Source organism: Pogona vitticeps, chromosome 1, assembly GCF_051106095.1.
Source record: "Pogona vitticeps strain Pit_001003342236 chromosome 1, PviZW2.1, whole genome shotgun sequence".
Classification (NCBI taxonomy): domain Eukaryota; kingdom Metazoa; phylum Chordata; class Lepidosauria; order Squamata; family Agamidae; genus Pogona; species Pogona vitticeps.
The window spans coordinates 346,146,234-346,159,258 of record NC_135783.1 but is presented as its reverse complement, the minus strand read 5'-3'; the positions used below and the strand labels follow the sequence as shown (position 1 = coordinate 346,159,258).

Here is a 13,025-nt window from a genome sequence, read left to right as displayed (position 1 = left end):
TCTGGATCCACATCATAGTCATCATTGAGATCCTTATGGATGCCTGTGGCCTGGATTGGACTGTTTTTGCATGGCAAGTGGAGAGGATCTCAAAGGAGCGAAAAAAACTCACCGCATTTCATCATTCCTACTTCGTAGCATTTCCGTAGCCGGCAAGCCTGACAGCTTTTGCGCCTATTTTTATCTATTGTGCATTGATTCGTCGCCGGGCATATATAATCGTTGTGTCCTGCGTGGAGATATAAAAGGTATATTTAAAAACTAGAGAAAAAGGAAAAGCACTACTTGATTTGTGATTTTAAAAAAACATTCTGTGCCTTGAGCCTAATCTTTGCCAAATCCTGATGGGCCATCAGCCTTCTGATGGGTTTGTCCTTGGTGAACGTCTAGGTGGTCTTACAATAACATAATTTACATCCTCGTCCAGAAACTGAAATTTATATGAAAAACTATTGAGTAGGATTTGCAAGTTATCAGGTTAGAGGGGGGTGAGTTGCCAACCTGCTCAGAAGACCATTTAGAGAAGCCAGTGCTTCCACCAGCTAGCTCATTTGGGCATAGATTATTCCGTACTTCCTGTTTCCTCCTTACGACAATCCTGCTGGGTAGTCACAGCAAGAAAGAGTGACTGTTCCAAGGACAGCTGGTGAACTCAGTGGTATCTAGAACCTAAATGTCCCAGATCCCAATCCAGTACTCTAACTCAATGCTTCCCAACCTTGGGTCTCCAGATATTCTTGGACTACAATTCCCAGAAATCGTGGCCAGGCCAGGGGAAGGCTTCTGGGAGTTTTAGTCCATCTGGGGACCCAAGGCTGGGAACCACTGCCTTCTACACCACATTGGGCCAGCAACCTGTTTAACTGTAGATCTTTGAAAGAGGAAGCAATGTCAGGTAGCAGATTTTAGTGTCCATTTTCCTCCCTGCACCTGCTTCTTTTCCTAACACAGCACCCCTGCCTACCCATGGTTCCACATAAGTGTGTGGAACTCCTGAGAAATAAATTTGAGATTTAACCTTCTCCCATTTTTGGTGCTTCTCCATTGCAACACCTCCTCCCAACCAATTCCTCATCTCTCAGGATTCCAAGTCTCACAAATACACACCTGAGCTTTGTACAGGAGAAGCATATGGAGGTCTAGTTTGAAGCGGGGAGACTGTTTAAGCAAACCTTACCTGAAGGAGAGAGGATACATCATTCCTCTCTTAATTCTCATGCCATTTCTTCTCTTCAAATCCCCCTTGCCCAACACCCTTTTCCTTAGGAAGATTAACCAACCTGCTTATGGGCTTCGCATGAGGTCTCATCATCAAAAGCAATAACACAGTTTCTATCAGTTTTTATAAAGCTTCAGGAAGCTGGCTCTTATGTAGACAAGGAGCTGTGCAGATTTGTACAATGATATTTTTAAAAAATCTAAATAGCTCAAAATGATATTTCTTTTTTAAATATAAATGTTTTAAAGATTGGTTTAATAAGACCAGAAAATTAGTTTTGTAGAACTGCTGGAAATTGTATTGCATTTTATTTTATTTTTATTTTTGAAAGCCACTGTGTTCCCAGAACAGATGTGGACTCCGTGCTTGGCAGCAAAGGCTGATTATAATCAAAGGTGCCCTCGAAAATAAGATAAAAATGTTGTCCTACTAGATCTCTTATGTCACGGCCTTCAAAAGGTTATCTTGTACACTTTTGAAAGCGTAGGTGACCAAAACGGATGTCAGGTAAACATTTTGGTTTCATGAATAAGCTTAATTATCTGCCTTCAGAATTGATGCTATTTGTATAATTGAAGTCCCATTGATAGCAATGACTATTACTTCTGGGTAAACATGAATAGCAGAATAAAGCAGGTAGACATCAGAGATTCTAGAATTGCACCATTAACAGTACAAACTGGAGTCCAAAGCTTGGAAAAGTTAATTTTTGGCCTACCGTTGGCCTACAGTTCCTGGAATTGATGAGGTGGTCACTGGCCAGGTTGACTAGGAGATTCTGAGAACTGAGGTTCTCTACGGATCTTCCCAGGTTGTGGAATGTTTTCTTTTGCAGCAGGAGATGAAACTCATGGAGCTTAAGGCCCCTAAATCCCCATGGAGCTCCAGAAGCAACTTTACCCCACTTTCCAGTTTCAGAAGCAACTTTACTCCACATTTTTAAAAAAAACAAATGAACCTATGATGATCTGTTGTGGAACCATGGTTACTTAGACCTCATTGCTAGTTGTGAAGGGGGTCCCATGACCGTTCAAACTTCAGGGCCCCCAAATATTGGTCCTCTGGTGCTCCCTCACGAAGTTACGTCAGACCCCTCCCTTTTATCCTTCTGTGAACAGGTGGAGACCAATCTCTTCAGATGACTGAGTCTCTGGATGTTGGAGTGCTTCTTTCATTTTGTATATTTTTTGCCTTTTTCATCTTGCTTGTTTTTGGCTTTTTCTTTTGTTTTCTAGGTTTGTTTTGACATTTTTAAAGTTTATTGTTATTTAAATTTGCAATAATTATTATAGTTTAGTTGCTTTTTAACTGGTAAGCTATTGTGCTTTTAACTGCCTCACATGACCTAAAAATGACACCAATAAATAAAATAAACAAAATAGGTTCCAGAGAGTAACCTTACTATGTTCTGCTCTCACACTTCGTAATTTGGCCTCAAGTTGTTGTTTTTTTTAAACAAAAAAAGATTGTCCCACCCCGCAATGAAAACCCCTTGCAGGAAAACCCATTTCTCCTACCTTGGATGCTTCTTTTGAAGAAGGCTTTGCAGCCTTCACAGGACCAAACACCATAGTGGTACCCGGAGGCATAATCACTGCACACGGCACAGAAATGAGCATCCCTTTTTGAGCTGGGACTGTTTGTGATTGGGCTGGTACAGTCAGTACTACCACCTTTCCTTTTCAGTGTCTCTCTGGAGTCACAAAGAAAGAAGGTTTAATTATAAAGCAGTAAAAGCAAAGTGTATGTTTAATGATTTCCGTTCTTTGTTCCATTGGCCATCCAATTCTTTTATTGGAGAGGAATTGGACATGGGAGTCTATTACAATGAAAACACACACAAACACAAACACACACACACACACAGAGAGAGAGAGAGAGAGAGAGAGAGAGAGAGAGAGAGTTTTCTTATAGACTGCTAGATTTATTTTGGAAGAAGAGTTCAGGGGCTAGGATCCACCAGCGTTGAATGTAAACAAAGTTCTATAGCTTCCAGCCTTCATTATATCTCCAGAACTTGATAATGTTATCCTTTTTCGAACTACAAGTCACAGTATCATGAGAGTTGTAGTCCAAAAAAATAACATTTTCATGTTTCAAGTCCCAGTATAATGGGAGTCGCTGTAACATATATATGAAACTGTTATATATACAGTTTAAAGTTCTAGGCATTTTATATTCCACCCATCACACTGTTCAAAGAACCTTCGTTACATCATGATAGAAACCAAAAGCCTGCTTTTTGTCATTGTTTTTAAGAAGATTATGATAAATTGCTTGACAGGGGGAACTCATGATCAGGTGAAAAGTGAGAAGCCCCAAATTTAAATTAGCATGCTCAAAGATCACATATGGATAGTTTTGAGTGAATAGAGTTTATAGGAGATAGAACAGAACAGGAGAACATCCAGGCTGAGCGGGAATTAATCTTTAGTCATTGTTATAAAACCCTTTGATATGCCTCATCTACAAAAATGTTTTCTGTTGACTCATTAACGAGTGATCTCCACAATGTACTGTCCTCATGTGATCCTTTTATGGCAGTGCTTCCCAACCTTGGGTCCCCAGATGTTCTTGGATTACAACTCCCAGAAGCCTTCACCACTTTGTTGTGTTGGCCAGGGTTTATGGGAGTTTTAGATCAAGAACACCTGGGCACCTAAGGTTGGGAACCATTGTTTTAGGGAGTCAGTCCATCTCACATTTGATTTTCCTCTTTTCCTGCTGTCTTCCACCTTTCCCAGCATTATTGTCCTTTCCACTGAACTATCCAGCTAATCTCCTCGTGAGATTACCATCACTCCTGTTTAATCCCTTACATTTATAGGTTGTTGTGGAAGGCAGACGAGGCAAAAGATGATTTACATTCCTGCTGTAAACATGGAAGCCCGATGTGTACTATCGACAGCAATTTTTAAAGTTTGCATAAATTCTGGCCAGTAGTTTTACCCATCTCAGATCAAGAAGGTTTTGGATTATGGCTTCAATAAAGGTTTCAAATAAAAGGAAAGGTTTCATTAAAAGTTTGTCAGTTCTTAAACTGGTTTTTAAACTGGTTTTAAATAAATTCCCTTCCAACTCAAGGAAAGTTTTATCTGTGATTTAAAAAAAACCAACAACCCATCATTTAAAAAAATTAAAATGGCCTATGGACATTTAATCAAGGAAAAGGAGGGACTGGCTCTGTGTAATTCATACTCTTTGCACCTTAGAACTTTCATTTAAGTTGTAATTCACAAAATCTCAATACCACAATCATTGTCTCCATGGCAATAAATTAATACAGGATTAAGACATTACCACCAAGGAAAGAAAGAAAAAGAGCGTGAGAGCGAGCAAGCCAGAGAGAGAAAGAAGTGCCACCCCAAAACAGGATGTGTAACAAGAAAGATCATTTTGAAGATGAGAGATGCTCATTATACTAATCTTAATCTGTCCCTGTTCTCAGACTCACCAAGAAATATTTAAAAAGCTACTACACTGTAACCTGTCCGAAGGCCAAATCAGTCATGTTAGCAGCAAAGCCTTACTGCTTTTTAATTTGTATCACTTACCCTTTATTAAAAGAGTTCAGAATGGAATGCATGCTTTTTGCCCCATTGCTGGTTTTTATTTTCACAAAAGCCTTACAAGGTAGGTTAGACTGAGAGGTAGGAATTGGCTCAAGGTCACTGGGACAGATCCAACCTTCCTCCTCACGCTCTTTATCACAAATGCCTTTGTGAGGGGGCCCTAGAAGGTTCCAGTGTCAAGCTGTCTCTGGTGCCTTTTACCCCAATAATTCTCCGGAGGTTGGACTATCCTACCCCAGATGTGGTGGCACTGAGAGTTAAATTGCAGAAGCCTCTGGGCTGCAAGGTCGAAAGACCAGCAGTTCGAATCCACGCGTTGGAGTGAGCTCCCAGCTCCTGCCAACCTAGCAGTTCGAAAGCATTTAAAAACGCAAGGTACCATCACAGTGGGAAGGTAAAGGCATTCTGTGTCTAGTCACACTGGCCACGTGACCACAGAATATTGTCTATGGACAAAACGCTGGCTCTACGGCTTGGAAACGGGGATGAACACCACCCCCTAGAGTCAGACATGATTGGACTAATTGTCAAGGGGAAACTTTACCTTTATCCTTATCCTACCCCAGAAGGTGGGCATGTTGCACCCTGTGAGGCTGCCAACACTACCAGAAATACCAAGGAAGGTAGAAGAGGAGAAGTCGGAAGAAGAGGGTTGGTCAGAAAATCCAGAGGGCGGGGAACCTTCTGGAAAGAGCAGGCACAGGAAGTAGTACCAGAATGCTAAGGATCTGGAGGGGAGGAGGAAGATCTGGCAGTCGTTAAAGGGGAACAAGAAATAAACAAGTGTTGACCAGATTAGTTGGGGTACAAATAAATAAATAAATAAATAAATAAATAAATAAATAAATAAATAAATAAATAAATAAATAATTGATAGATTAGAAGCCAGATATCTTTTATGTTGATATATTTGGGGCTTAATGATAATATTCCTATGACATTCCTTTTGCAACCCTTACCAATAAAAATGTATCTATTCATGGGGTCCATCCCATGCTGAGTGGGATTTGTGTGACTGGGTGACCCATGTTTTGGCTGCTTCACTTGAATATCAATATTATTGATATTAGGCTTTCGGGTAGACTGACACTGATAACATACAGGTACGGGGGTGGGGGGAGAGGAAGCATCCTTGCCAGGGGAGAACTCTACTTTTTCTTCCGGCGATGCATAGTGAACCCACCTATTTGGCTTTTTATATTATGTGTCGTCAACTCACTTTCGAATTGAGGAAGCTTTATGGATGAGTGGCCTCCAAAAGGTAGTATAATCAAGAGGCATGCACAGCTTTTGCAAACTCATGTAAACAGACAGAATACTGAGCTCCATCAAGGCTTTTCCCCTTGGTCACATTACTGCAAGCCTTTACTGGAGCACTCACCAGGTACGATGAACTATGGAGGACGTCTTCCTAAGAAATTTGAAGAGCACCACGTTGACTAAAAGACAGTGAATTCAGAGAACTATGACCGATAAGGCAAGTAGAACATTACCTGTGCATAGGCAGGACGTGATCCACGGGTCTTGTTTCACACCACGGGCTTTTGGGTTGCTCCGCATATAAAACCGATGACTGGCAATGCAAAGTCAAGGGCGAGATGTGACCGGGACCAGGCCACAACATGCCTGGACTGGCCGTCTGCCTTAAGGGGGCGCTCTCCGAATCACTGTAATTGCTGGGGATGTTATAGTTCATCATGGTAGGGCTATAGAAAGCCATGGCTGAGTAATCGGGCCGGCTTTCCATGTAAGACGAGGGGATGTAGATCGAACTGTGCTCAACGGTCAAAGCAGACTGGCTGCAGCTGAAGGGGATGACACTGGAGTTCAGCTCAGAGAGGGAGCCTTTCCCATCTGTTTTGCTGCAACCGAGGTCCTGAAGAGGTGGCAACGGAGGGCATTCCTTGTGCGACGACGTACAGAGGGACATGCTGGAGCAAGACGGAGGCTCCGTGTCTCTTCTTCAAGCAGTCACCCCCACATATTTAATCTGGAGAACAAAATAAAAGGGTAAGGTTGCAAAATGAAGATTCCCCACCACCATCACTAATTCACACCCCCACTTCTGCCCCTTTCCATGCTATGGGCCCAGGAATGAGTTTGAGGCGCTAGGCCATTAATGCTACCGAGTTTGAGTAAAGAGACAATACCAAGAGGCATCTGGTCCAAGAGCCAACAGGGTTAAGGTAGGAGGTGGATGGGTGGTGTAGTGGAAAATTTGGCAGTGCTGGTGTTCATTATGTGTATTATCCAGTCCCCTGTCAACAAGGAGTCCTAAGATGTCGACAGCTGGATCAATCCATATCAAAATGAGTCATTGCAGTTTTCTTTAGGGAGCTGCTCTTTTGTAAAGGTTTTTGGCTCTTTATTGCTCATTTGACCCAAACTATCTTCAAACACCATACATTACAAGAGGGCTATATGACTACACAGAAGCTCCTGGGGGAAAATCCATTTCTTTCTTGGCAATTGTAAGGATGGCAGACAGTCTTAGGGAAGTCAGAAGGACATGGCAGATGATCCCATAGTCTGTCCTAATCAGAAAGTCCCAGGACTTTGACCTTGTGAAACCTGTTTCCATTATGGCACCATACGTGGAACATTATTTTCTGGAAAGCTTTAATGTGCTTCACTCCTCCACTAGGCTAGTTAATAAACTAATATTCTTTAGATGGGGATTTTCACTGTCAGCCAGGTTTGTTGAGTCATAACGTATTTATTTCTACCCATGGCACATCACCCCCTTTTTTTACCTGGTCATGGGTCTTCCTGGATGGAGACATCCCTCCTATGCTTACCTGTGGTTAGTTATCTCCAGTTAAGATTGATTAAATTAGATGGTGTCTACTACTGTAGAGGTCATAGGCATGTCATCAAAAAGAAAAGGTGCAAAACTCAAGGAGACTGAATTGAACTGCAATGTTAGTGATGGAACACCATCATCCCCCCCTAGCAGAACATGGAAATGGCCAAACCTAGGAGAAAAGGAAATGGCCTCCAGCCATCTTAGTACAAAAAAGTAACATTTCAAAACCCTGCACCTTAAACCTTGGGAGGCAGTGGGATATCAGCACTGTTTTAGCGCAATTCCTAAATGGCTTGAGTCCAAGCGATCCCAAGGACTACATCTCTCTTTATGAGCCTGCCCAGGTGTTAAGATCATAAAAGGAGGCCTTTTTCTTGATCCCACCACCTTCACAGATGCATTTGATGGGTAAACAGGAGAGGGCCTCCAAGACTCTGGAACCCCCTCCTATTGGAGGCCAGGCTGGCCCCATCTTTGCTATCCTTCCTCAAGCAGACAAAGACCTTTTCTTCAGGCCAGCTTACCTTAGTAAGTGGATATCTGTGAAGGGTTCTTAAATGGATTGTTGTGTCTTGTTGCTTTTGAATGTGTTTTTACTATTGATTTTATTTACTGTTTTGAATATAATATTATTTAATTCTTTTTTAAATAATTGTATTTTACAATTGTATTTTACAATTAAGAGATTAGGAAAAACCACTGGGCCACTCAGGTATAATCTAAACCAAATCCCTTATGAATACACAGTGGAAGTAAAGAACAGATTTAAGGAACTAGATTTGGTGGACAGAATGCCTGAAGAACTTTGGATAGAGGCTCGTAACATTGTCCAGGAGGCAGCAACGAAAACCATCCCAAAGAAAAGGAAATGCAAGAAAGCAAAGTGGCTGTCCAACGAGGCCTTAGAAATAGCAGAGAGGAGAAGGGAAGCAAAATGCAAGGGAGATAGGGAAAGTTACAGAAACTTGAATTCAGACTTCCAAAGAATAGCAAGGAGAGACAAGAGGGCCTTCTTAAATGAACAATGCAAAGAAATAGAGGAAGATAACAGAAAAGGAAAGACCAGAGATCTGTTCAGGAAAATTGGACATATTAGAGGAACATTTTGCGCAAAGATGAACATGATAAAAGACAAAAATGGGAGGGACCTAACAGAAGCAGAAGACGTCAAGAAGAGGTGGCAAGAATACACAGAGGAATTATATCAGAAAGATGTGGATATCCCGGACAACCCAGACAATGTAGTTGCTGACCTTGAGCCAGACATCCTGGAGAGCGAAGTCAAGTGGGCCTTAGAAAGCCTGGCTAACAACAAGGCCAGTGGAGGTGATGGCATTCCAGTTGAACTATTTAAAATCTTGAAAGATGATGCTGTTAAGGTGCTACATTCAATATGCCAGCAAGTTTGGAAAACTCAACAGTGGCCAGAGGATTGGAAAAGATCAGTCTACATCCCAATCCCAAAGAAAGGCAGTGCCAAAGAATGCTCCAACTACCGTACAATTGCACTCATTTCGCACGCTAGCAAGGTTATGCTCAAAATCCTACAAGGTAGGCTTCAGCAGTATGTGGACCGAGAACTCCCAGAAGTACAAGCTGGATTCCGAAGAGGCAGAGGAAATCGAGACCAAATTGCTAACTTGCGCTGGATTATGGAGAAAGCCAGAGAGTTCCAGAAAAATATCTACTTCTGCTTCATTGACTATGCGAAAGCCTTTGACTGTGTGGACCACAGCAAACTATGGCAAGTTCTTAAAGAAATGGGAGTGCCTGACCACTTTATCTGTCTCCTGAGAAACCTATATGTGGGACAGGAAGCAACAGTTAGAACTGGTCATGGAACAACTGAGTGGTTCAAAATTGGGAAAGGAGTACGGCAAGGCTGTATATTGTCCCCCAGCTTATTTAACTTATATGCAGAATACATCATGCGGAAGGCTGGACTGGAAGAAACCCAAGCCGGAATTAAGATTGCCGGAAGAAATATCAACAACCTCCGATATGCAGATGATACCACTCTGATGGCAGAAAGTGAGGAGGAATTAAAGAACCTTGTAATGAGAGTGAAAGAGGAGAGTGCAAAAAACGGTCTGAAACTCAACATCAAAAAAACTAAGATCATGGCCACTGGTCCCATCACCTCCTGGGAAATAGAAGGGGAAGATATGGAGGCAGTGTCAAATTTTATCTTCCTGGGCTCCATGATCACTGCAGATGGAGACAGCAGCCCTGAAATTAAAAGGCGCCTTCTTCTTGGGAGGAAAGCGATGACAAATCTGGACAGCATCTTGAAAAGCAGAGACATCACCTTGCCAACAAAAGTCCGAATAGTCAAAGCTATGGTTTTTCCTGTCGTGATGTATGGAAGTGAGAGCTGGACCATAAAGAAAGCAGACCGCCGAAGAATTGATGCCTTTGAATTGTGGTGCTGGAGGAGGCTCTTGAGAATCCCCTGGACTGCAAGGAGAACAAACCTATCAGTTCTAAAGGAAATCAACCCTGAGTGCTCACTGGAAGGACAGATCCTGAAGCTGAGGCTCCAGTACTTTGGCCATCTAATGAGAAGAAAAGACTCCCTGGAAAAGACCCTGATGCTGGGAAAGTGTGATGGCAAGAGGAGAAGGGGACGACCGAGGATGAGATGGCTGGACAGTGTCTGCGAAGCAACCAACATGAACCTGACACAACTCCGGGAGGCAGTAGAAGACAGGAGGGCCTGGCGTGCTCTGGTCCATGGGGTCACGAAGAGTCGGACACGACTAAACGACTAAACACACACACACACATTTTACTACTTTTAACTTTTAAATATTGGTTGTTGTGGGTTTTTCGGTCTCCTTGGCCGTGTTCTGAAGGTTGTTCTTCCTAACGTTTCGCCAGTCTCTGTGGCCGGCATCTTCAGAGGACAGCACTCTGTGCTCTGGTGTAGTTGTCTTGGGAGTGGAGTATTTATGGCTCTGAGATGGGCTTTTGTCTTTTTCTGTAGATGGGTGATCTACAGAAAAAATATTGTCTTTTAAATATTGTCTTTTCATGATTTAAGCCACCTTCAGTCCTTTTCAAGGAGAAAGGCAAAGTAAAAATATTTTAAATAAATACATAAATACATTAAGTCATGTAGCACACGCAAGTCTGTCTTTCACCCCTTTGCCTCCTCTGTCCAGCACCAGCACCCTGTACAGTAGTACCTCAGTTTACGAATTTAATGCATTCTACAGGATGTTACATAACGTCAAAAATTCGTAAACCGAAATGCGGATTGCCATAGGAATGGGGGCGGCACTATAAACCTCCTGGCACAATGCATCCTGGGGAAACTTCCTTCGTACTGCGGGGGGGAAAATAAACTAAGGAATTATTTTCAATGGATTTCCGTTCGTAAACCAAAAATTACATTAAACAAGGCATTCGTAAACCAAGGTACTACTGTATTTGCTGCATGAAGCAAAACTGGGCTGGAGACCACTTTTGAATGTTTCAAAAGTTCTCCTGTATTTTATTCATTGTCATCTATTTACATCTGTTCACAACTGCAGTTAATCTTCCATTGGACCAATTTCAGAGGTCTCCTGCCCCAGGTCCTTTATCCGTCTACTCCTACTGTGTTTTGTCCACCTTCTGCCCCAGCTCCATCTCCTCCTACAAATGGCCTCCCAGGAGAGTTCCCTTCCAAGATGAGGCAATCCTTGAAATGGGGCTCAACACAAACACCATCCATAAACGTTGGCCGGAAACGCAACTGCCAGGTCACAAATTAGCTGGAACATATCTCAACAGTCCTATGGTTCATTTCTGAATAGAATCCAAAGTGTGCAAGTTTAGCTTTTAAGTTCTGCATATTCGTGGTGTTAGATAGTTAAGGGGCCGTATTCTCCTGGATCAACCTGATAACATACTTAGGACTCCTTTTGAAGCCCTTCTCCTGATGCCTCCATCTTTACAGGCTGGTGAACAGAGGGCGATGGTTTTCTATGGCGGTGCACCCTCTTTCAAAGGCTGACCCAAGGGAGGCATATATTTAAGTCCACCTTCTCACCCTGCCGGATTTCTGAAGCTAAGCAGGTCGGCCCTGGATGAGGGCCCACCATGGAATACCAAAGGCTTCCACAAACAGCTAGGCAAGGATTCTGCCTGAAGCCCTGGTGAGCCTCTGCCAATCAAAGCTGACAAGGATGAAGACTAGATAGGCCATGTGTCTGTCAATAAAATGCAGTTTCTAAAGATTAGAGAATCACTTCTCATTTATTTTCAGTGCCAGCCATTCTCTCAGAGTGAATGCTTTGGCTTAGTTTCGTTTCTCATCTGTTCTTGTTGTTAACATGAGTTATTCTTGTTATGGTGATTTGTCTTACACTGTAATTTCAGGACTAGCATTGCCTGTAAATAGCAGTCTGTCCACACACACCCCCACACACGTATGATTCAGAAGGGCTTATTTTTCTGAAGATGGAAGAATGGGGTTCAAATATATAGATACAGTATGTGTATTCTGAGCAAGCTGGCTGGATAGCACAGTGAGTCAGGTATCTGACTGCAAAACCAGAGGCTGGGAGTTCAGTCTCCCCCCGCCCCACTGTGCCTCCAAGAAGAAGAGCCAGCCTGGGTGGCCTTGGGCCAGCTGCACAGTCCCCAGAAGAGACAGGCCTTCCCTCCAGGCATCACTTGATCTATTGATGAGCAACTGCAGTTACAGGGTATTGAATGGGTTCCTAAGACGGTAACAAAAGCTATGCTGAATCAGAGCAAGGGTTCCTCTAGCCCAGGGGTCTCAAACATGCGGCCCCCCAGATGATAGTTTGTGGCCCTTGCCTTGCCTGCCCCCCCCAAAGCGCCCACACATCCTCTGCTGTCAAGAGTAAAAAAAAGCCTTGCCTCGCTCGCCGGATCTCTCCCAAGACAGCACCTCTTGCACCCTCCATCCAGAATCTGTCGGCTGAGGAAACTCCTGGGCGGCTTCCTTGGGCTCTTGCTCCGCTTGGCGGAAAATCTGATGCGGCCCAGCCTCACCCAGACTCTGCCTCTAGCGGCCCCCAGGTAAATTGAGTTTAAAACCCCTCTAGCCCAACATCCTATTTCTGACTAGCCAGATGTCCCAAATAGAAAAAACATGAGTACAAAAGAAACGTCCTGGCTCATGGGCCACAGAAAACATTGCTGAGAGAAATGTCATCTCCAGTATCATATCATCGCCACTGTAAGCATCAGATCTAGGCCTTAAAGCCATTCCTGAATTTTGTGGTGGGGCAAATGCCACAGGGAAACTGTGCTGTGTGAATAAGTGCTTCCTTTGATTTATGTTCTATTACCAGAATTCAGGTTCACTCAGTGGCCGTGAGGACTTGATACAGCACAAGAGCCGGGAAGATTTCTTCCTGACCACTTCTTCTACACTGCGCATCATTTTATCAGAGCATAGAAATGTCTTTTT

At 43.1% G+C, this 13,025-nt stretch overlaps 1 protein-coding gene across 1 annotated transcript in view; it reads right to left on the bottom strand.

Annotated features, from left to right (window-relative positions):
• Window positions 1-13,025, bottom strand: part of ESR2 (estrogen receptor 2) — a 77,794-nt gene that overhangs the window by 42,263 nt on the left and 22,506 nt on the right. The window contains exons 2-4 of the mRNA XM_072986787.2: window positions 6,285-6,781; window positions 2,737-2,912; window positions 113-229 (exon numbers count right to left, since the gene is read on the bottom strand). Coding sequence (XP_072842888.2) covers window positions 113-229; window positions 2,737-2,912; window positions 6,285-6,721 — 730 coding nt within the window. The 5' untranslated portion in view covers window positions 6,722-6,781. The remainder of the gene's footprint in view (window positions 1-112; window positions 230-2,736; window positions 2,913-6,284; window positions 6,782-13,025) is intronic.